The 23043-nt window shown below is 43.9% G+C and overlaps 1 protein-coding gene and 1 pseudogene across 8 annotated transcripts in view; one reads left to right on the forward strand and one right to left on the reverse strand.

Annotated features, from left to right (window-relative positions):
• Nucleotides 1-23043, forward strand: part of HEATR5A (HEAT repeat containing 5A) — a 136333-nt gene that overhangs the window by 108594 nt on the left and 4696 nt on the right. For 7 of the 8 annotated variants that reach the window (XM_062205309.1, XM_062205314.1, XM_062205313.1 and 4 more), the window contains 5 exons: nt 5122-5370; nt 8026-8153; nt 10067-10214; nt 11074-11346; nt 13195-13419. In XM_062205309.1, the coding sequence (XP_062061293.1) occupies nt 5122-5370; nt 8026-8153; nt 10067-10214; nt 11074-11346; nt 13195-13419 (1023 nt within the window). Of the gene's footprint in view, nt 1-5121; nt 5371-8025; nt 8154-10066; nt 10215-11073; nt 11347-13194; nt 13420-22769; nt 22889-23043 lie in introns of those variants that run through there. The other variant, XM_062205316.1, reaches the window with a different exon arrangement.
• LOC133769713 (mitochondrial nicotinamide adenine dinucleotide transporter SLC25A51-like) lies at nt 131-2904 on the reverse strand (annotated as a pseudogene).

Consider the following 23043-nt stretch of genomic DNA (forward strand, 5'->3'; position numbering starts at 1 on the left):
ACTATCCACTCTGCCTGTCAAAAAAAAAAAAAAAAAAAAAAAAAAAGAACAAAGCCAAACTACATTCTTCTTATGAGTGTTTACTTGCTAAATGGCACTTTGCTGATATATGTATTTTTTTAAGATACCTTTAACAAGAACGCCTAAGTTGCACTAATTGATTGTGCCGTATGAGAGAAAAGCCTGATGGTAATTAAGATGGGTGCCTCAAAAAAGGTTTATCTGTTTCCTGCCCCATTCTGACCAGATTTTTTAAAAGATTTTATTTATTTATTTATTTGAGAGGCAGAGTTAGAGAGAGAGAGAGAGAGGTCTAGTTCACTCCCCAAATAGCCACAACAGTTGGAGCTGGGCCAATCCAAAGTCAGGAACGAGGAGCTTTTTTCCAGGTCTCCCACGGAGGTGCAGGGGCCCAAGCACTTGGGCCATCTTCTACTGCTTTCCCAGGTGCAGTAGGAGCAAGCTGGATCGGAAATGAAGCTGCCAGGACGCGAACCATTGCCCATATAGGATGCCAGCGCTATACCACAACATTGGCCCTGTGTACAAGTTTTTACAGTAATTGGAAAAAAGAATCCCAGTGTGGTGCCTGTTAGATCCCCCACAGATAAAGTCATTAACCACATGAGTGCTGTGAATCTTTGAGATAGGGAAATGCTTCTTAATAAGCCCTCAGAGGCCACAAAAAAAAAAAAAAAAAAAAAAAAAAAAAACAACATTGCTGAATCCATTATGGAATGAGATGGACACTAAGCCTCTATAATACCCTCCAGTTCCATGGCAATTCACTGCTCTGAAAGCTAGAATGGTGTTTATAAATTTCTTACAATGCTTGTGGTCTTGAAGCAGTGTCTGAAGTCCTCTCAGTGGATTGAAAATTGCTTCTGGGGCCAGCGCTGTGGTGTAGTAGGTTAAGCCTCCACCTGCGGTTCCAGCATCTCATATGGGCGCCAGTTAGAGTCCTGGCTGCTCCACTTCTGATCCAGCTCCCTGATAATGTGCCTGGAACAGAGCGGAAGATGGCCCAAGTGCTTGGGCCCCTGCACTCACATGGGAGACCTGGAAGAAGCTCCTGGCTCTCCTGTCTTTAGAGGATCAGCCAAGCCCTGGCTGTTGCGGCCATCTGGGGAGTGAACTGGCAGATGAAAGACCTCTCTGCATCTCTCCCTCTCTCTGTCTATAACTCTGCCTCTCAAATAAATAAACAAATAAATCTTTAAAAATAAGTAAATAAATGTTAAAGAAGATGACTATATCTTTAAACAAAAAAGAAAGAAAGAAAAAAGGAAGGAAGGAAGAAAATTGCTTTAGTAGTCCTTGCCAATACTGCTGCCTTGCCACGGGTGGCAAACTAGAGCATTGACATGCTCAGGGAGAGGGCGAGATAAATGCTCATATAGACCAGTGTCTGTACAAACGGGGGAAGATTCCACAATACAGGTGTCAGAACCCACCCTTTATTACAGAAAGAGGACCTTCTGAATCAGAAGTGGGATTGCTACATTGTTAAAAGCTGAGCAGCAGCCACACAAGTAGTGCTTCATTTCACCAAGATGTGTAATGTGATACCATACATCTTGTTTTGAAGGTATTATGATCCGTGGCGTCTTCTTGGGCCCCTGAATCCATTGAGTGGCTTAAGATCTTTGTTCTTGAAGGAGATTTTTTTTTTTAATAACATTTATTTATTCAAAAGGTAAAGTGACAGAGAGACCTTCTATCTGCTAGTTCACTCCCCCAAGTTTCTACATCAGTCAGGCCTTTGCCAGGTGGAAGCCAGGAGCTAAGAACTCCATCCAGGTCTCCCATATAGGTGACAGGGGTCCAAGTACCTGGGCCATCATCTGCTGTCCTTCAGGCTCATAAGCAGGAAGCAGAGTAGCCAGGACTCTAACCAGTGCTCCAATACAGGATATGGGCATTCCAAGCAGCTGTTTAATCCTGAGATCCACTATGCCCGCCCTGACCAGAATAATTTTCATATAGAATAAGCATGCAAGAGTTGTTTCATGGTGCACGCCCAAAAGCTGATTCACAAGGTAATAAGGCATGCATATCTTATCTGGTAAAATAGTGACAAATTACTCTCTAAGGTGTTTACATTTTATATACCTCCCAACATTTTTCTGCTTCTCTACACTTTCCCAACATATTATCATACTTGATTTTTGCAATATGATGAGTATAAAAATAGTATATAATTGTTTTATTTTCTATTTTGCTTAACTGACAGTCTTTTCAAGTTTGAGAGGCAGGCAGATAACTTCCATCTGCTTGCATATTTCCCAAATGTCCATAATGGCCAAGAAAACAGGAACTCAATCCAGGTCTCCCACACTGATGGCAGGAAACCAATTCATTGAGCCATCACTGTACCTCCTGGGGTCTGCATTAGCAGGAAGTTGAAATCAGCATCTGCAGCCAGGAGTTGAACCCAGACTCTGATGGGCATCTTAAACAGTCTTAACCACTAGGCTAAACTCCCACACATATTAAATATCTTTTTTGTTTTTAAAGATTTATTTATTTATTTGAAAGAGTGAGAGAGAGAGAGATCGAGATCTTCCATATGCTAGATTACTTCCTAGATGGCATGATGGCTGGGCTGGGCCACGTTGAAGCCAGGAGCTTCATCTGGATCTCCCACTTGTGTGGCTGGGTCCCAAACACTTGGGCCATCTTCCGATGCTTTTCCCAGGCCAATTAGCAGGGAGCTGGATTGAAAGTGGAGCAGCTAGGACATGACTGGCTCCCATATGGGATGCTGGCATCACAGGCAGCAGCTTTACTCATTATGCCACCATGCTGGCCCTTATAATGCCTTTTAGGTAACTTGTAAACAAACGAAATAATATCTATTATTTATGAATACATACATACATTACTGTGAAAGTGTAAGACCATACTGACTCTGGCTGGCACCACAGCTCACTTGGCTAATCCTCCGCCTGAGGCGCAGGCACCCCGAGTTCTAGTCCCGGTTGGGGCGCCGGATTCTGTCCCGGTTGCTCCTCTTACAGTCCAGCTCTCTGCTGTGGTCCCAGGAAGGCAGTGGAGGGTGGCCCAAGTGCTTGGGCCCTGCACCCACATGGGAGACTAGGAGGAAGCACCTGGCTCCTGGCTTTGGATCCGCGCAGCATGCCAGCCATAGCGGCCATTTGGGGGGTGAACCAACGGAAAAGGAAGACCTTTCTCTCTGTCTCTCTCTCTCTAACTCTGCCTGTTAAAAAAAATAAAAATAAAAAATAAAAAGATCATACTGACTCAAACAAAGTGATGACAGAAGGACAGGTAAGAATTAATGATATAACAAAGTTTTAGGCTTTTAAGAAAAAAGGGAAGAGATATAAGAAAATAAGACAAGGCCGGCGCCGTGGCTCAACAGGCTAATCCTCCGCCTTGCGGCGCCGGCACACCGGGTTCTAGTCCCGGTCGGGGCACCGATCCTGTCCCGGTTGCCCCTCTTCCAGGCCAGCTCTCTGCTGTGGCCAGGGAGTGCAGTGGAGGATGGCCCAAGTGTTTGGGCCCTGCACCCCAGGGGAGACCAGGATAAGCACCTGGCTCCTGCCATCGGAACAGCGCGGTGCGCCGGCCGCAGCGCGCTACCGCGGCGGCCATTGGAGGGTGAACCAACGGCAAAAGGAAGACCTTTCTCTCTGTCTCTCTCTCTCTCACTGTCCACTCTGCCTGTCAAAAATAAAAATAAATAAATAAATAAATAAGAAAATAAGACAAAATGTTAACACCAATCTTGAAGGTAGGACAATGGGTATCAAAATTTTTAAATAATTTAGGATTACACTATTAAAAGTTAATTTCCCTGCAGATTTCCCTTTAAATTTAAAGGTTGGTTAGTCCTGTGGCCTAACAGTTGTACTCCCAGGAAAAATAAAAGCATTGGTGACAACATATTGATAAGGGATAGGCATTTGGCATAGCAATTAAGATGCCGCTGGGATGCCCACATTCTGTACCAGAGTGCCTAGGTTCAAGTCCTGGCTCCACTCCCAATTCCAGCTTCCTGCTAATGAGCTTACTGAGAGGCATCAGATGATGCTTTGGGTCCCTTCGACCCAGATGGGAGTCCCTGAGCTCCTGGCTTCAGCTTAACCCAGCCCCAGATGTCCTGGGCATTTAGGGAATGAACTAGCAGACTGGAGTCTGTCTCTCTTCGTGTCAAAGAAAATAAATAAAAATGTAAAAATAACAGTAGGGGCCAGCATTGTGCAGCAGGTTAAGCCACTGCCTGAGTCACTAGCATCACATGTGAGTACCAGTTTGACTCCTGGTCACTCCATTTCTCATTCAGCTCCCTGTTAATAGCCTAGGAAGGCAACAGAAGATGGTCGGAGTGCTTAGGCCCCTGATACCCATGTAGGAGATCCTGTTGGGAGTTCCAGGGTCCAGCACTGGTCTGGTCCAGATCTGGCCTGGTCCAGCTGGCTGTTGCTACCATTTGGGGAGTGAACCAGTGGATGGAAGAGATTCTCTCTCATTCTCTCTCTCTCTCTTTCTCTAACTTTGCCTTTCAAATAAATAAATATTTTTAATTTTTTTTTTTTGACAGGCAGAGTGGATAGTGAGAGAGAGAGACAGAGAGAAAGGTCAGGTGCTTCTCCTGGTCTCCCATGCGGGTGCAGGGCCCAAGGACTTGGGCCATCCTCCACTGCCTTCCCGGGCCATAGCAGAGAGCTGGCCTGGCAGCGGGGCAACCGGGATAGACTCCGGCGCCCCAACCGGAACTAGAACCCGGTGTGCCGGCGCTGCAAGGCGGAGGATTAGCCTGTTAAGCCACAGCGCCGGCATAAATAAATATTTTTAAAAATTATAACAAAATGTTGATAACAGAATGAACAGATCTCTAAAAAATGTTTGGCAGGAAAACAATCACAAATGAACACATACTGTGCACATGAGTATATTTATAGGAAGTCAAGAAACAGGCAAAGCTGCTGGTAAAAATCAAAAAGCTGTTGTGCTAGGGAATAGGAGACTGATTGGAAAGCAGTACAAGAAACTTTCAGAATGATGGAAATGGTCTATAACTTGTGAGAGAAAAGAGAAAATATATTGGAAACTAATCTCTTTTTTCTGAAATTGTTTGCTTCCCTTTTTTGATAGGTGGTGCTTTCTACACAGCAGAGACAAGTGAAAATGCCAAACTGCACTATTCCAACTCCTGGGCACTAATCCTGCACGCCACAGCATTGTGGCTTACAAGCACAGGCTTTGTTGTTGCTGACCCAGATGAAGGAGCATCTCATCTCTCCAGGCCTGTGACACCAACCTCCATGTGTCAGGGCTCATCATCTGGAGCTCCTGTGAAATCCCCTGAGGATGTCTACACTGATAGAGTCCATCTTATTTTAGGTCAGTACAAGAACTTTGAAGCTTCCAACCTTACAAGTGTTACCTTTTTTTTATTCTTACAGGTTTATTTATTTATTTGAAAGTCAGTTACACAGAGAGAGGAGGAGAGGCAGAGAGAGAGAGAGGTCATCCATTCGCTGGTTCATTCGGAGTTGGCCGCAACATCTGAAGCTGCACCGATCCAAAGCCAGGAGCCTGGAGCTTCTTCTGGGTCTCCCATGTAGGTGCAGAGGCACAAGGGCTTGGACTGTCTACTGCTTTCCCAGGCCATAGCAGAGAGGTGGATCGGAAGTGGAGCAGCCGAGACTTAAACTGGCACCCATATGGGATGCTGGCACTGCAGGCAGCGGTTTTACCCACTATACCACAGCACCAGCCCAAGTGTTACTCTTTATTTTTATTTATTTATTTTTTTGACAGGAAGAGTGGACAGTAAGAGAGAGAGACAGAGAGAAAGGTCTTCCTTTACCGTTGGTTCACCCTCCAATGGCCGCTGCAGCTGGCGCACCGCGCTGATCCGAAGGCAGGAGCCAGGTGCTTCTGGTCTCCCATGGGGTGCAGGGCCCAAGCACTTGGGCCATCCTCCACTGCACTCCCGGGCCATAGCAGGAGCTGGCCTGGAAGAGGGGCAACCGGGACAGAATCTGGCGCCCCGACCAGGACTAGAACCCAGTGTGCCAGCGCCGCAGGCGGAGGATTAGCCTATTGAGCCGCGGCGCCGGCCCCAAGTGTTACTCTTGATTTGTGCCTCACTGCCTATCACCTCTTGGTGGCTGTGACCTCATTTCTTATTAGGTTTTAGTTGAAAGCCTGATTGTATCTGGGTAAATTTGTATACATTTCATATAATGTCATATTTTATTGTATTAAGTTCACAATCCTATTCTAAGTTGACTTCAGTATCCAGTTGGATAAATTGTAGAAGCCCACTTCTTTCCATACTGTTTTTAGGAGGTCATGTGGCATCCACACAAATTTTCAATTTCTCAGGAATACATACATGCTAAGAAATTTTCCTCCTTGTTCTTCGGGAATACAAAGTTCAAGAAAGTATGCTGACTAGCCAGGATTGCAAGCAGATATTAAAGGTCAAAGATCAGTAAGATTTTTAGACTTACGAAGTTTAGCGCCTTTTAAAACTTTCCTGGACCTTCATTTTCAAAGTGAGATATCTTTCTAAGATCACTCAGTGAGCTTCTAGAAATTAATGGAATAAGTGTTTTTCATATTTAGTCTATGATCATTATCTATAAAGCATCTGTTTATTAAATGAAGTATGAGGGATATAAAGGTAAATGATTAAGTAAGATTTATGAGTCACAGAACTTATATTACTGTTCCTTGCCAGGGCAGACATGACCAGATTTCTGTATCTTTGAGTACATTAAAAATTTGTTTTCAGGTGTCTTAGGATGGAATCTTTTTAAGAAACAGACTTATAGGGTCTGGCACTGTAGCACAGTAGGCAGAGCCTCTGCCTGCAGTCCTGGCATCCCTTATGGGCACCAGTTCATGTCCTGGCTGCTTCTCTTCCTAACCAGCTCCCTGCTTGTGGCCTGGGAAAGCAGTGGAGGATGACCCAAGTGCATGGGCTCCTGCACCTAGCTGGGAGACTTAGAAGAAGGTTCTGCTTCCTGGCTTAGGATTGGCTCAGCTCTGGCTGTTACTGCTATTTGGGGAGTGAACCAGAGGATGGAAGACCTTTCCGACTATCCCACTCTCTGTCTGTACTCTCTCAAATTAAAACAAACAAACAAACAAACAAAAAACCTTATAGCATAAAAACTGTTTAGCTTGACTGCCTCAACTCAAATTCCTGATACACTGTGACTAACCTTGAATAAATCAAATAAGCTTACAACTATCATTTGTCAATTAAAAAGCTAAATGATTTCACAATTATTTGTGAATTAAAAATAGAGTTTAGGGGCTGGTTTGTGGTACTGTGGGTTAAGCCGCCACCTGCCATGCCAGCATCCCATATGAGCCACCGGTCCAAGTCCTGGCTCTTCCACTAATGTCCTGGGAAAGCAGCAGAAGATGGCCCAAGTGCTTGGAGTGAAGCTCCTGGCTCTTGGTTTCTGCTTGCACCAGTCCCAGCCATTGCTGCCATAGAGAGACTTGAAACACTGTCTGCCTCTCCCTGTCTCTGTAATTCTGCCTTTCAAATAAATAAATAAATCATCCAAAATAAAATAAGAGCTTAAATAATAAATAACTTAGATTCTCTGTGCTCATTTCCTTGTCTCAAAGTGAAAGATAGTAACAGTACCTACTTCATCAGGTATTATGATAATTTCATATACTATTATTTGTAAAGGATAGTGCCTGACACAGGATAATCACTTAAATTTTAACCAAATATACTTATGGAACTCTACACATTATGTTCTGTGGTATAACTTTATGTAATTTTTTAGACATCTTTGAACTCTTGTGGGGACTGTGCAGTGGTGCACAAACCTCTGTATGTATGTATGGATAACAAACTATTAAAGGACTTGCTTTACCATATAATTGTTGAAAGTATTAAATTCATTGTGATTTATTTGCATTGCCATCTTTTTGCTAAACTTATTTGTATATACTTTCAAAATAGTGGTATTATTTAACTTCATAAGCTATGAACTTTTTTTTTTTTTTTGCTTTCCACAGGAATCAGTGTGGAATTTCTGTGTTCCTTACGTTCAGACGCAACCATGGAAAGCATAACTGCTTGTTTGCATGCATTACAGGCCCTTCTAGACGTTCCTTGGCCCAGATGTAAAATTGGCAGTGATCAGGTAACTTTTTGTTTTTTGTGGGGCGTCTCAGTTTCAAAGAACAGAAACATGTTCAGGTTCCTACAGCAAACAGAAAGTGAACACAGAGAAGTAACAACAACACTTAGCTGTATGGCCATGCCTTAGAACTGGAGTGCCATGAGCACATGTGGTGTCCTGGGAGCAGTAGCATCTGCCTGCTGCGTTCTGTGCTAATGGGAAGGTTCTGTATTGTACTGCCCAGTACAGCAGCCACTGGTTCTCTGGCATTCACTCTTTCCTTCTTCCTGCTTTTGTGGACCCTGCTCTTCATATTCATCTGTATTTTTTTATTCCATTCGCCAGGAGAGAATTGAATTGGTTCATGGAGTTACTGTCATTTCAGAGTATTCCTGCTGGCCGAATTCTCCCTCCAGGTCTTTTTAAGAGACTGTTGGCCAGCCGACAGGTGGAGTCAAATATTAGTGTCTGGCCTATTGGAGGCCATGATGAAAGGATCGCCCTACAAAGTATGACACTTTGTTTAAATGCTTTTTCAAAAGCAAATACACATTGGACAGGTAGTCTTAGCATCGTGTGTTATTTAACATATTAGTTTGTCACTGATTCTTAGAGGCGTTAATACAAATTGGTAGTATGATTTCCTGACTTCTCAGACTGTCTTTTATTTGCATAATTAATACTATGATTTATTAGGTTTAAAGCATTAATTAGGTTCCTACTTGGATTGGACTTTAATCTTAAGCCTTTTGTGCACTTTTTCTCTATAGACTAAAGCAAGTATTTTACTGACAGATCTACTCTCTTTTTCAGTGTTTAAGAAAACCACCACACGTTAAACCAATGAAAAAGAGGAAGGAAACTAGAGTATATTTCTTGTGTATTTTATTCTTTGAAGAGATAGATATTCTATGCATGTTACAATTCACATTTTAAAAAAAATTATTTAATTTATTTATTTGAAAGGCAGGGTTACAGAGAAAGAAGGAGAGTCAGTCAGAGAGCTTCCATCTGCTAGTTCACTACCCAAGTGCTGCAACAGCCAGGACCAGGCCAGGCCAAAGCCAGAAGCCAGGAGTTCCCTCCGTGTCTTCCATGTGGGTGCAGGGGCCCAAGCACTTTGTCCTCTGCTGCTTTCTCAGCGCATAACCTGGGAGCTGGATAGGAAGTGGAGCAGCCCATATGGGATGCCAGCATTGTAAGCAGCAGCTTTGCCCACTATGTCACAACACTGGCATCAACAGTTCACTTTTAATGTCATACTTCTCCTTCATTCTTCATTATTGCTAGAAAACCTTAGTATAAGCCCTTGTATTCTTTTAGCAAATTTCCTGTCTTGTTTTGGAAATTTCTGTTTTCCCATTCAGAACGTGTTTGGAAGTGATCTTTTATCAGAGTGCCATCTCCCACAAGATGGAACAAAAATCAGTTTGTAGTTAGTTTAAATTGGAGGAAGTGAGTACAGGCATTGTGGTGTGCTGCTTGGGACATACATATCCCATATCTGAGTGCCTGGTTTGAGCCCTGGCCCTACATTTCCAATACAGATCCTGCTGATACGCCTGGGAGGCAGCAGATGATGGCGTCCAAGTACCTGGGTTCCTGACACCCACATGGGTGATGTAGATGGAATTCCTGCCTTCTGGCTTTGTCCTGGCTCAGCCTTGCAAATTGCAGGCATTGGGGGGATGAACCAATAAATGGACGACATCTCTTTCTACCTCTCTCCCTCCCTCTCCTCCCCCTCTCCTGTCTTTCCCTCCCTGCTGCCTCTCCCTATCTTCCTATCTCCATCATTCTGCCTTTCAAATAAGTAAATCAAACTTTAAAAATAAGTGGAGCAAATGTTACATAATTTTAGTGCACCTTTCTTGTGAGCAGTTTGAAAGTGTGTAACTTCCAGTACAGTGTCCCCTCCTTGTTTTCTATGATAGGACTTGGGTATTGAGTTGCTGAACGTGCTACATCGAGTAATTCTGACAAGAGAATCACCTTCGATTCAGTTGGCCTCACTTGAAGTGGTGAGGCAGATTATCTGCGCAGCACAAGAACATGTGAAGGAGAAAAGGCGAAGTGCAGAAGGTAAACAGTTAACTTTAATGCCAAGTTAATAATCATATAGCATCGTTGTTTTGGGGGATAGCATTTCATGTATCTAGAGTTTTGATAATAGATTCTGTACAGCACAAGTGAAACATCTCTAGGCATAGCTTTAAATCCTCTCATACACCTCTGCTTGGTAACTGGATATTGCCAGTTGCTATATTTCTGTCCTTTAGGACAATGAGAATTTTAACAAAATCTGAGAGGGAAAAAAAACTCTTATTACTATAGTACTTACTTTAGCTACATTTCAATATACATGGAAAGAACTGACAGTTGTTCAGTGACTTAAGTTTGCAAATCGCTTGTTTACAAGTGTGATGTGGTATTGTTAAGTTCATTATTTAAGATTACATTTGACTACACTTTTAATAGAAAATCCAATACAATAGTGTGTTTAAAGTACAAAGATATGTTATTTCATCTAAATAGAGTGCAGATGTAGACAGTTTGGGGCTGGTGTGACAGCTTCCTAAAGACATCAAGAGCCGAGGTTCCTGTATTTCTGCCTAGTCACTGTCAAGAGCTGTTCTCACTGCTGCAGCTTCAGCTGTCAGGTCCATTTTGTGTGTGTGCCAAAGCCTAGGGCAGGTTCACACTGTTAACAGTGAGGTGTTAACTCGGCAATATTTTAAAGCTGATAGAATGACAAGGATGTCTTTTGATGGTTGCAATGAGAATTCATAAAAAAATAACTTCTTTTACCTCCATGACTGCTTTCTCCTTCAGTCTGTATGTGTTTAGCCACTAAGTGTGTTACTTGTAACAGAAATGAGCTTCTTCCAGAAGCAAAGCAAGCACAAAGGCTTTATTAGACAACACCCTTTCTGTCTTTTAGTTGATGATGGGGCTGCTGAAAAGGAAACCCTGCCAGAGTTTGGAGAGGGAAAGGACACCGGAGGACTTGTGCCGGGAAAGTCGTTGGTGTTTGCAACCCTGGAGTTATGTGTGTGCATTCTAGTTAGGCAGCTCCCAGAACTAAATCCGAAATTGACAGGAAGCCTGGGAGTGAAAGCTACAAAGCCACAGGTGCTGGCGGAAGATGGAAGTAGATTGGTTTCAGCCGCTTTGGTCATCCTCTCTGAACTTCCTGCAGTGTGCTCTCCTGAAGGTATGCTCTGTCCTGTGATTACCTGATCTGGTGGAAGAGACATGGTTTTAATAGATAGTGGAGCCTCTTGCTAATATTTCTCTTGTTAAATGAATACTCAGAAACATTTGGATATCTTTTTTTTTTTTTTTTGCCAGGCAGAGTTAGACAGTAAGAGAGAGAGACAGAGAGAGAGTTATAGATGGTGAGAAAGAGAGAGAGAGAAAGGTCTTCCTTCCGTTGGTTCACTCCCCCAATGGCCGCTATGGCCAGTGCTGCGCTGATCTGAAGCCAGGAGCCGGGTACTTCCTTCCGGTGTCCCATGGTGGTGCAGGGACCCAAGCACCTGGGCCATCCTCCATTGCCTTCCCGGGCCACAGCAGAGAGCTGGACTGGAAGAAGAGCAACTGGGACTAGAACCCTGGGGTGCCGGTGCTGCAGGCAGAGGATTAGCTAAGTGACCCACGGCGCCAGCCTGGATATCATTTTTAACCCTTTAAAATTAGCACTACATCCTAGTAATTCGTTTTGCTAAAAGGGTGAAAATAAATAGAGACAGCCAGTGCTGTGGATGAATAAATAATTGTTAACTCTTGGGCATATTTTGGTATCCATTATCCAGTGGACTTTTCCTGCCTTGGTGAGGACAGAAGTTTCTCATCGTACCCAGCTCTGTTTGGAATTGAGGTCATGCTCTTTAGCATAGCTTTTGAGGCTCTTCATTGTATCTCTGCTGAGTCACTGCCTTTTCCTGATTCCTTCTGTGAACACCCTAAGCCCAGAGGTTCATGTTCCTCCTTGTGATGCTGTTGTTCACTCTGGCACTTGATCTGAAGTGACCCCATCCCTTCTTGGCTTTTATGATTTTTCTTCCTTCAAAGTTCAACTGTAGACACATGTTATCTTTAAAGGCTTCCCTAGAAGCTCTGGTTCATGTTGAGCTTTATTTTTTCATGTAGAAACATGTTATTTATATAGATGTGAAGCTTTTACCTGTCATATGAGGCATAAAATGCTTAAAAATAAACATATAGATTTATGAACAGATGCATATGCTTTGTTTCCAACTAAATTTTGTGTATGATATCCAGCACATAATAGGTAGTCAATAATTATGAGAGCTATTTGTTGGTAAGCATATTTTCACCTAAATATGTCTTGGCCAATTTATGTTTTATCTTATGTTAGCCTAATGACCTTAATTAAGTTTCAGTTTGAATTAGAACTTGCACTCCTGTTCTCACACACGGTCTCACATCAAGAGTGGCAGAAAAAAATGCCCAGCGGAAGATTAAGGATAAAAATGTATTAAATGAGTTTTGTTGATTAGTCTCTGAGAAAAGTGAAGTTGACCATTTTAATTTTCCTCACAACCATATTAAACTTACAGCTGAATTTCCAACTCCTTAGTGGCCATGAAAACTTCTAATATTTTTTATTGAATGAAACTCCAAAAATTACTGGAAAAAGTTTAATATAAAATAAACTCAAGTGAATAGTTATGATGGTTGCACAGTGTATTTAATGTCATTGGATTATACACTTAAAATGGTTAAAATTGTAGATTTTTATGTAACTTATGTTTTATCACAGTAAAAAAAAAAAACATGTATTTGTCTACCATCAAATACAATAGAACAGTAAAAGCATAATGATAGTAAATTATACAATTTAAATGACATCTCCAATTATAAACATCAAAATTTCATCCAACCTTAAAAATCTTCATGAAGTTGCTTACATCATCTTAACAGTTACAATCATCTATGAGAAATAAATATTTGATATGTCCTCCTCATTGATGATTTCCTTTTAGGAACTATATATATAGGCTAAAATCCAGAATGTTTTTGAAAACGTATCTTACAGGAAGCATCTCTGTTCTCCCTACTATATTGTACCTCACAATCGGGGTCCTCAGAGAAACTGCCGTGAAGTTACCCGGGGGCCAGTTATCTTCAACGGTTGCAGCGTCCCTGCAGGCTCTGAAAGGAATATTATCTTCGCCCATGGCCCGAGCAGAGAAGAGCCACACGGCTTGGACGGACCTTCTCCGAAGTGCTTTAACAACAGTTCTTGACTGTTGGGATTCAGGTAATGAAGGCTTTTTGGAAGCAGTTGTTCGGTTTGTTTTAAAAAATGAGTTGAACAGATTTTTGAGGAGATGGCATTTACTTGATGTCACTGAGCAATCTCACCCAGAGGAAACACCAGATTTACTATAATGTTAGAGAATTCACATACATTCTGTAGCTTTGTGTTTTAATGCAGTTACATGATAGGCTGCTTATGTGTTGACAAAGACCTCCTTGAGGTATAATACTATGTTTGTTTAAAAATTCTTTATAATCACTGTTTAGCTGATAAGTTACTGCTGTAAATATACCAAAAGTATGTAAGCCGTGGGTTGCCCATAAAAAAAAGATCAACCTGTTTCATCACTCCAGGATTTACTAGCAAAGTGACTAGCCAAGATACCAAATTGTCCTGAGACTGTTTCCTCATTAATAAATAGAAATGTTATATTGCAAGGAATTGTCAGAGTAGGTAGTAAGATGATAGATGCAAAGTTCCTCGCTTATTACCTGGTATATTTCAATAAGATAATAGCCAGGATTATTTTCAACATATGTTTAAATTTTTTTTTTTTATTATTGCTATGTGGTTTTCATTTTTAACAGTATGTTTTTGTGATTGTAAGAAGTATTTAGACATACATTATCCCTGTCTGCCCTGTATTGTTTATAGATGTCACATATTCAGTTTTCATCCATAAAATTTTTCAGTTGAATTCAGCATTTACTGACCACCTACTTTGCCCAGATTTGGGATCTTTGTAGAGTGTGATAAATTGCTGTAGGATGTGATCAGTACCATAAGGTTCTCCTGAAGGCAGTAATATCTTCATTAGGAGTGCATTTCCCGTACAATAAAAATGGTGTAACTAGCAAAAAATTGTAACTATCACTTGTTGAATAAATTAGGCAGTGTCACAAGTAGATGGCGTTGGGGGAGCAAGAGGTTTATTAAGAAATAACATCTGTGAAGAGCAGAAGGGTGAAGGAAGTCGGACTGCAGTGCAGTTCCCCAACAAATCCAATGAACCCGTCAGAGGAGCTCCGGAGCAGGACTGCCCAGCAGAGTGTCTCACATGCCACATCTCTGTGGCCTGGCCTCACACTGCGCCTTGGATGTAGGCTTCCCGACAATGGCGTGATCTCAGGCAGGGCAGCTCCCAGCCACGTAGGCTGCCCCAGGAGGAGCTGACAGTTGACCCCACACACCCCTGGGCAGCACGTTCTTCCTGAAGAGCCTCTCAGTGGTGCAACTCTGCAGCTGCCCAGAGAGGCTTCTCAGAAGGCAGGCTCTTGGAGGCTACGCACGCATTCCTCACATGGGCAGCACGGAAGTGGGCTCCAGGTACAGCAGTTTGATCAGCTAGAGCAGTGAGAGTGTGGAACGGGGAGAAGGAGGGAGCTGCGTGGTGGCTGGTGGGGAAGTCAGATGGGGTGCAGGCCAGATTGTGGAGAATTTGACAGGATGTTTTTAAGCTTTTTATTCAGAGAAATGCATAGGAGAGTGAGGGCCCTGTCTAAGAAAGGGAAATCTGGATTCATACAGAGCACCAGGAGCCAGCCACGTGGAGGAGCAGCAGACCAGAAAGCATGGGGCAGGCGGCCTGAAGGCCACATGCCCGAAGGCGCAGGGGCAGCAAGCGGGTCCAGCACAAAAGAAAAGGGCCAGGCGGGCCCACCGTGTTCCAGGCCTTTAATCCACTTCCTAAGGGAGTGGTTAATTACCCTGATTGGCAGGTGGGGACACGGGTATGAGAAAGGGGCATGAGGTCACACAGGGGGCGTGGTGAAGGTCTTCCAGCTCACAAACCTGATCAATTTTATTCTGTATGTCTGCCTACAACAATCCCCCTCAGACTCCATTCCCTTAATCCTAAGGGATGTTGAAGGGCACAGAATCATCACCTCTTCTGTGGCTGCTTCCTGCTTATGAGGGGCACAGTGCAGGCCCTGCCTGTCCTGGGTCTGGAAGTCTCTGCCTGTCCGATCTAACAAATTTGCTTTGTGAGCTGGTTTTGACATGATTTGTGATTTGAACTGCTATTAATAGCTTATGAAATTTATTAAAGGGCTTTCATAAGGGGAATAGTGTGATGGGATCTGCATTTCTGAAGAACTCTTGACAGCACTTTAGAGAAAACAAGACTGCTACAGATAATAGAGAAGCAGAATGGTGAAAAATACACCGTTTTCATCAGAAGTTATTGACAGTTTGATTTAGGAGTTGAAAGGATAGAGTGATGCAGACATAGTGCCGTTAACAGGAATACAAGCCAGGTTATTCAAGGGAACATGGTAAGTTGAGTTTAAAATACCTATAGGGGGACCGGCACCGTGGCTTACTTGGTTAATCCTCTGCTGCGGTGCCGGCATCCCATATGGGCACTGGTTCTAGTCCCGGTTGCTCTTCTTCCAGTCCAGCTCTCTGCTGTGCCCGGGAGGGCAGTGGAGGATGGCACAAGTCCTTGGGACCCTGCACCCATGTGGAAGACCAGGAAGAAGCACCTGGCTCCTGGCTTCGGATCAGCGCAGCTCCGGCTGTGGCGGCCATTTGGGGAGTGAACCAACGGAAGGAAGAACTTTCTCTCTGTCTCTGTCTGTAACTCTACCTGTCAAAATAAAATTTAAAAAAAAAAAAATGAAATGCCTATAGGATAAGATCTAGTTGGGCAGAATGTGTAGAGATTGGGAGTTCAAGAAAATGGCCGGGGCTGGAGATGCTTCTGATCGGTGTACATTCTTTAAAAAAAAAGATTTATGTATTTGAGAGACAGAGTTAGAGAGAGGTAGAGACAGAAACAGAGAGAGAGAAAGAGAGAGTCTTTCATTTGGTGGTTCACTCCCCCAAATGGCTGGGGCAGGCAGTGCTGAGCCAATATGAAGGAAGCCAAGAGCTTCTTCCAGGTCTCCCCATGGGTGCAGGGGCCCAAGCACTTAGGCCGTCTTCTGCTGCTTTCCCAGGCCATAGCAGAGAGCTGGATCAGAGGAGGATCAGCCGGGACTCGAACGGTTGCCCATGAGGGATGACAGCGCTGCAAGCCAGGACTTTAACCCACTGTGGCACAGCGCCAGCCCGATCTGAGTATATTTATTTGGGAGTTGTTGGTGGAACCTATGAACTAACTGAAGTCACTCAACTTGAGATAATGTAGCAAGAAGAGACCCAAAATCAACAAGAGAGTAGACTCAGAAGATAATGCAGTCACAGAAGGCAAATAAATGTGTTTCATAAAAAGGGAATGGTCAGCAGTATAAAGTACTGTAGAGAAGTCCAGTAACGGGGCCAGGGCTCACAGTGTTGAAATCAAAGATGAACTATGTGCTTCTCTTGACAGGAAGAGAAACAGCTGAAGGGAAGGTGTAGGGCCAAGGAATAAATTTTTTTTTTAAGATTTTATTTTTATTTATTTGAGAGACAGAGTTAACGGAGAGAGGTAGAGACAGAGAAAGAGAGGTCTTCCATCCACTGGTTTACTCCCCAGATGGCTACAACGGCTGGAGCTGCGCCGATCTGAAGCCAGGAGCCAGGAGCTTCTTCCGGGTCTTCCACACAGGTGCAGGGTCCCAAGGACTTGGGCCATCTTCTATTGCTTTCTCAGGCCATAGCAGAGAGCTGGATCGAAGAGGAGCAGCCGGGACGAGAACCGGCGCCCATATGGGATGCTGGCATTTCAGGTCAGGGCTTTAACCCACTGCGCCACACCGCCGGCCCCAGGAATAATGTTTTTTAAAGATGATCACTCTAACATGAGTTCATACTTGCAGTAAGATGGAGATGGTATTAGAGTTGGAGGTATTATTCCTGAAGGAGTAAAATGCACAGCCCATTTAAGAAGGAATAACCTTTGCCAATATGAGAAGAACAGGAGGTAAGAATGGAAAGTTAGTAGGTCTTTGTGTTGAGGGTGGTGATGACCTTACCTCTTTCATCAAAGAGTGGTTTTTGGGTTGTGTATTAGGGAATGAGTCTAGGACTTAGAATTTAAAGTAGGCTACTGAGAGAAATTAAAGAAGGAGCTATCAGGGCTGGTGCCATGGTGTAGAAGGTTAAGCCTCTGCCTGTGGCACCGGCATCCCATATGGGTGCTTGTTCCAGTCCCAGCTGCTCCACTTCTGATCCAGCTTTCTGCTAATGTGCTTGGGAAAGCAGCAGAGGGTGGTCCAAGTGCTTGGGCCCCTTCTCCCACCTGGAAGACCCGGATGAAACTCCTGGCTTTGGCCTGGCCCCAGTCATTGTGGCCGTTTGGAGAGTGAACTAGCAAATGGAAGGCCTCTCTCTCTCTAACTCTTTCAAATAAATAAAATAAAAGATTTAAGAAAAAGGAGCTACCACAAGTAAAACATTTGCTATTTAACAAATTTCTCCCAAATTTAGTGGCTTGAAAGAACAAGCATTCATTATTGCAGTTTCTGCGGGCCAGGGACTCAGACGCAGCCTAGAAGTCGTTGTGGCTCAGGGTCTCAGGACGTTTGCTATTAGGACGTCGGCCAGGACTGCAATTGGAGGCTCCTCTCTAGGACAACTGCCTCACTCATGGGGCTGTTGACCGGAGACCTTAGTTCCTTACCACGCAGCCTTTCCACAAAGCTGATGCTATGGGACCTTGCATATATCCTAGGTAAAAGATAGGGAGAATAAGGGCAGGTGTATGGCCTAGTGAGTAAGATGCCTGCATCCCATATCTGAGTTCAAGGCCCAGGTCTGTTCTCCAGTCTGACTTCCTGCCAGTGCACACCTGGAGGCAGCAGGTAAAGGCTCAGGTACTTAGATCCCTGCTACATAAGAGACCTAGATTAGATTCTCAGCTCCCCATTTCTGACTGTACCAGCCTTGGCCTTGTGGACACCTGGGTAAATGAGCTAGCAAATGGGAGCTGTTTCTGTCTACCTCTCAAAGCAATTTTGGGGTGCACATTGTGCTGCCATGAATTAAGCCACCACTTAAGATAACCACATCCTATATCATGGTGCCAGGTCAAGTCCCGGCTACTCTACTTTGCACCTAGCTTTCTACTAATGCATTCTGGGATGCAACAGATGAAGGCTTGGGTGCTGGGGCCCCTGCTTCTCATCTGGCCCAGCCCTGGCTGTTGGTAGGCATTTGGAGAGTAAACCAACAGATGGCTGATATCTTCCTTCCCTTCCCTCTCTGTCACTCTGCCTTTCAAGTACATGGAAATAAAGAAAATTTTTAAAAGGAATTTTAGAAGAAATGAGAAAAGAGACAAAAGAAACCTAGAAGAGCTTTATCAAGACATATTTAGGAAATAGACTAGTTATGTTGCAGTTTCAAGTTGCTATAAATGACTGTGATTAACTTTGCCAAATGGGAAATACAGCCTCATGGTTAACAGGACACTCTGGAATCAAACTTTCTGCTGTACTAATTGTGTAACATGGACAAATGAATGAGTTTTGGTTTCATTCATAAAATGGGGGAAGTGAGTACCTGCCCCATGGTGCCGTTGTGAGGACTAAATATTTTGTGTATGTAAAGAGTTATAACAGTGCTGTCATGTTAATTTTAAATGCTTAAAACTTTTCAGAGGTTTTTGATAGACTCTACCCTACTTACCCATAAAATTGTGTTTTTATTCACTGCCATCTGTTCCAGGTTTCTGCTCAGATTGAGCTCAAGGCTTTCTCTGACCACGCAGTGTAGACTATGCTGGGTTGCTTCCAGTGGTTTTCTAAGATTTTTTTTTAAAGCATAGACCTTGTCACTAGCAGAAGTTAAATTATTTCTTTGCCTCCTGGTATATAGTATGTTTTTTCTGTAAGTTGTATTCTCAGTGCCTAAAAGACAGTTGACACATGGTGTCTTTTAAATAATATTTTGAATGACTATAACCAAAGCCACTCTGTACTATGTATGTCCCTTCTTCATAAAGAATAGTGTATCCTGAAACCGTTTGATGAGTTGAATTTGCCACATCTTTCCTTTCCAATTGGTTTTTCACAGCAAATTCATTAATTGTTTAATGAATGTTAACTCTGGAAAATAAAAGCAGATTTTTTTCTAATCAAAAATTCCTTTAGGGGCTGGCATCCTATATTGGAGTGTTGGTTCAAGTCCTGGATTCTTTTCTTCCAATCCAGCTAACTTCTAATGCAGCTGGGAGGCAGGAGATGATGGCCCAAGTACGTGGAGCTCTGTCACCCACGTGGGAGTCCCAGATGGAGCTCCTGGCTTCTGGCTTCTCCCTGTCCCAGCCCTGGTGGTTACAGGTGTTTGGGGAGTGAACTAGTGAATGGAAGATAGAGCTCTTTTACCCCCACCTCTGTGTTATCTGCCTTTTAAGTAAATAAATCTTCAACAACAAAATTCCTTCAAATTATTGAAGCCTCTGTTTTTAGGGTTTTTTTCTTGACTATTGAGAAATGATACATGCAGCCAAAGTGCTAAGATGTTTCACGTGGTACATGTTTTATCAAAATACCTTAAACTTATCCAAGAAATAAAGCAATTATCCAACATTTCTATACTACCACACAGTTAAAATAATTAATAGCCAACTTGTATTGAACATTATGTTTTGTATGTTAGTCTAAATGCTTTACATGAATTAACTCATTTGAATTCTCATAACCCTCACCGTGAGCACTGTTTTTAATCCCCATTTTATAGATGCAGAAACTAAAGATAATCAGATGTCCAGAGTCACACAACTAGCGAATATGTATATTATATGTATTTACTGATGTACTTTTCTTTTGTCTTGCTCTTTTTTTAAATTAAGATTTATTTAATTTATTTGAAAGAGCCAGAGAGAGGTAGAGACAAAGAGAGAGGTCTTCCATCTGGTTCACTCCCCAGATGGCCGCAATGGCCAGAGCTACACCAATCCGAAGCCAGGATCCAGGAGCTTCTTCCAGGTCTCCCACATGGGTACAGGGGCCCAAGGACTTGGGCCATCTTCTACTGCTTTCCCAGGCCATAGCAGAGAGCTGGATCGAAGAGGAGCAGCTGGGACTAGAACCAGCTCCCATATGGGATCCCGGTGCTCAGGCCAGGGCTTTAACCTGCTGTGCCACAGCACTGGCCCCTTGCTCGCTCTCTCTTTTTTTTAAATTTATTTTTTTAAAGGTCTCCCATCTGCTGGTTCACTCTCCAAGTGGCTGCAACAGCCAGAGCTGCGCCGATCCAAAGCCAGGAGCCAGGAGCTTCCTCTGGTCTCCCACAGGGGTGCAGGGGCCCAAGGACTTGGGCCATCCTCCACTGCTTTCCCAGGCCACAGCAGAGAGCTGGATTGGAAGAGAAGCAGCCAGGACTAGAACCGGCGCCCATATGGGATAGCAGCGTTGCAGGCGGAGGATTAACCTCCTGCGCCACAGCGCCGGCCTCTCTCTTTTTCAAAATTATTTGAGAGACAGTGAGATCTCCCATTCCACTGTTTAACATCTCCAACAGCCAGGCTGGACTGGTTAAAGCCGGGAGCCAAGAACTCAATGCAGGGATCCCTCATGGGTGTGAGGGACCCAGTTACATGAGCCATCAGCCACTGTTTCCCAGGGTCTGCATTAGCAGGAGGCTGGAACCAGGAGCCACAGTTGAGCACTCACAACCAGGCACTGTGATGTCAGATGTAGGCATCTAAAGTGCAAAGCCAAATGCCCACTCCTGTCTTTGGCTTTAAGATTATAATTACTTTGGTAATTCTTGGCTTTAGAATAATGTTTTTAAGTTTATTTATTTTAAAGGCAGAGCAACAGAGAAAGGGAAAGAGATACCTTCTAACCACTGGTTCACTTCCCAGATTCCCACAACATCCAGGGCTGGGCCATGCTGATGCCAGAATCCAGGAACTCCATCTTGGTCTCCCATATAGATGTCAGGTACCCAAGTACTTGAGCCATCACCTGCTGCTTCCCAGAGTGAACATGAACAGGGAGCTGGATCAGAATGCAGGTGTCCCAGGGAGTAGCCTAACCCACTGCACAACACCCAGCCCCAGAATGACTTAAAATACATATCTTATAATTATTTAAGTTACAGAGAGCACTCCATACATACCACTGGTTTACTCCCCAAATGTCTGCAGTAGCTGAGGGTACCAAAGCCAGGAGCTGGGAATTTAATCCATGTCTCCCATATGGGTGACAGGGACCAACTACTTGAGCCACCACTTGCTACCTCCCAGGGTGTGCATTAGGAAGAAGCCAGGACTCAGGTACTCTGATGTGGGATGCTGGGTCTTAAGCACTAAACCAAATACCCACCCCTGTAATACACATCTTGGAACCTACCACATTTTTCTCTTTTTTTAAGAAAAGATTTCACTTGAAGGGCAGAGTTACAGAGAGAGAGAGACAAGAGAGATCTTCCTTTCACTGGTTCACTCTGCAAATAGCTGCAGTAGCCAGGGTTGGGCTTAAGCAGAAACTTGGAGCCAGGAACTCCATCCAGGTCTCCCATGTGGGTGGCAGGGTCCTAGCCACTTGGGCCATCTTGTGCTATTCTCCCAGGTGCCTCAGCATGGAGCTGGATCAGAAGTGGAATAGGGGCCAGTGCTGTGGCGTAGCAGGTAAAGCCACTGCCTTCAGTGTTGGCATCCCATATGGGTGCCAGTTCGAGTCCCAGCTGCTATGGCCTCAAAAAGCAGTAGAAAATGGCCCAAGTCCTTGGGCCCCTGCACCCGCTAGAAGACACGGTGGAAGCTCCTGGCTCCTGGCTTCCAATTGGCACAGCTCTGGCTGTTGCAGCCAATTGAGGAGTGAACTAGAAGATGGAAGACCTCTCTCTTTCTCCCTCTCCCTCTGCCTCTCCTCTGTGTAACTCTGACTTTCAAACAAATAAATATTAAAAAAAAAAAAAAAAGGAACAGCCCAGAAGCAAACCAGCACCCATACAGGATGCCAGTGTCGCATGTGGTAGCTTAACCTGCTGTGGCACAAGGGCTGCCCCTGCCGCATTCTTAAGTGCTTATTGACTATAACTATTGTGAACCTAAGAAACTGTTGCTCCCAAACTAAAGACAACTTCTCACAGATATATATAGCACTACATATGATGTTTCTTTAAAAAAAAAAAAAAAGTTTTATTTATTTGAAATGTAGAGTTACAGAAAGGCAGAGAGACAAAGATCTTCCATCCACTGGTTCACTTCCCAAATGGCCCCAATGGCCAGAGCTGGGCCGATCCAAAGCCAGGAGCTTCTTCCAGGTCTCCCACATGGGTGCAGGTGACCCAGGACTTGGGCCATCTTCTACTGCTTTTCCAAGCCATAGCAGAGAGCTGGATTGGAAGTGGAGCTGCCAGGACTCAAATCGGCGCCCATGTGGGATGCTGGCACTGCAGGTAGTGGCTTTATCTGCTAGGCCAGAGGGCTGGCTCCCATGATCTGTTTCAAATAGATCTTTTCTCTTCAGTTGACCGCACACACCAAGGACTTTATGAAGTCAGTCTACTGACTGCTATCACAGTATTCATTCTGTCTGCCAGTCCAGCAGAAACTACCATCCCATGCCTTTAAGAGTGCTGTACTGAAAATTTTAAGGCAATTTATTAATTAATTAATTTATGAGCCCAAGTTCCGGGGGGGGGGGGGGGGGGGGAGGGAACAAAGTCTTCTGTCTGCTGTTTCACTATCCAGTGGCCAAAACGGCTGGAGCTGGGCCGATCTGAAGCCAGGAGCCAGGAGCT

This window comes from Lepus europaeus, chromosome 11 (assembly GCF_033115175.1).
Source record: "Lepus europaeus isolate LE1 chromosome 11, mLepTim1.pri, whole genome shotgun sequence".
Lineage (NCBI taxonomy): Eukaryota > Metazoa > Chordata > Mammalia > Lagomorpha > Leporidae > Lepus > Lepus europaeus.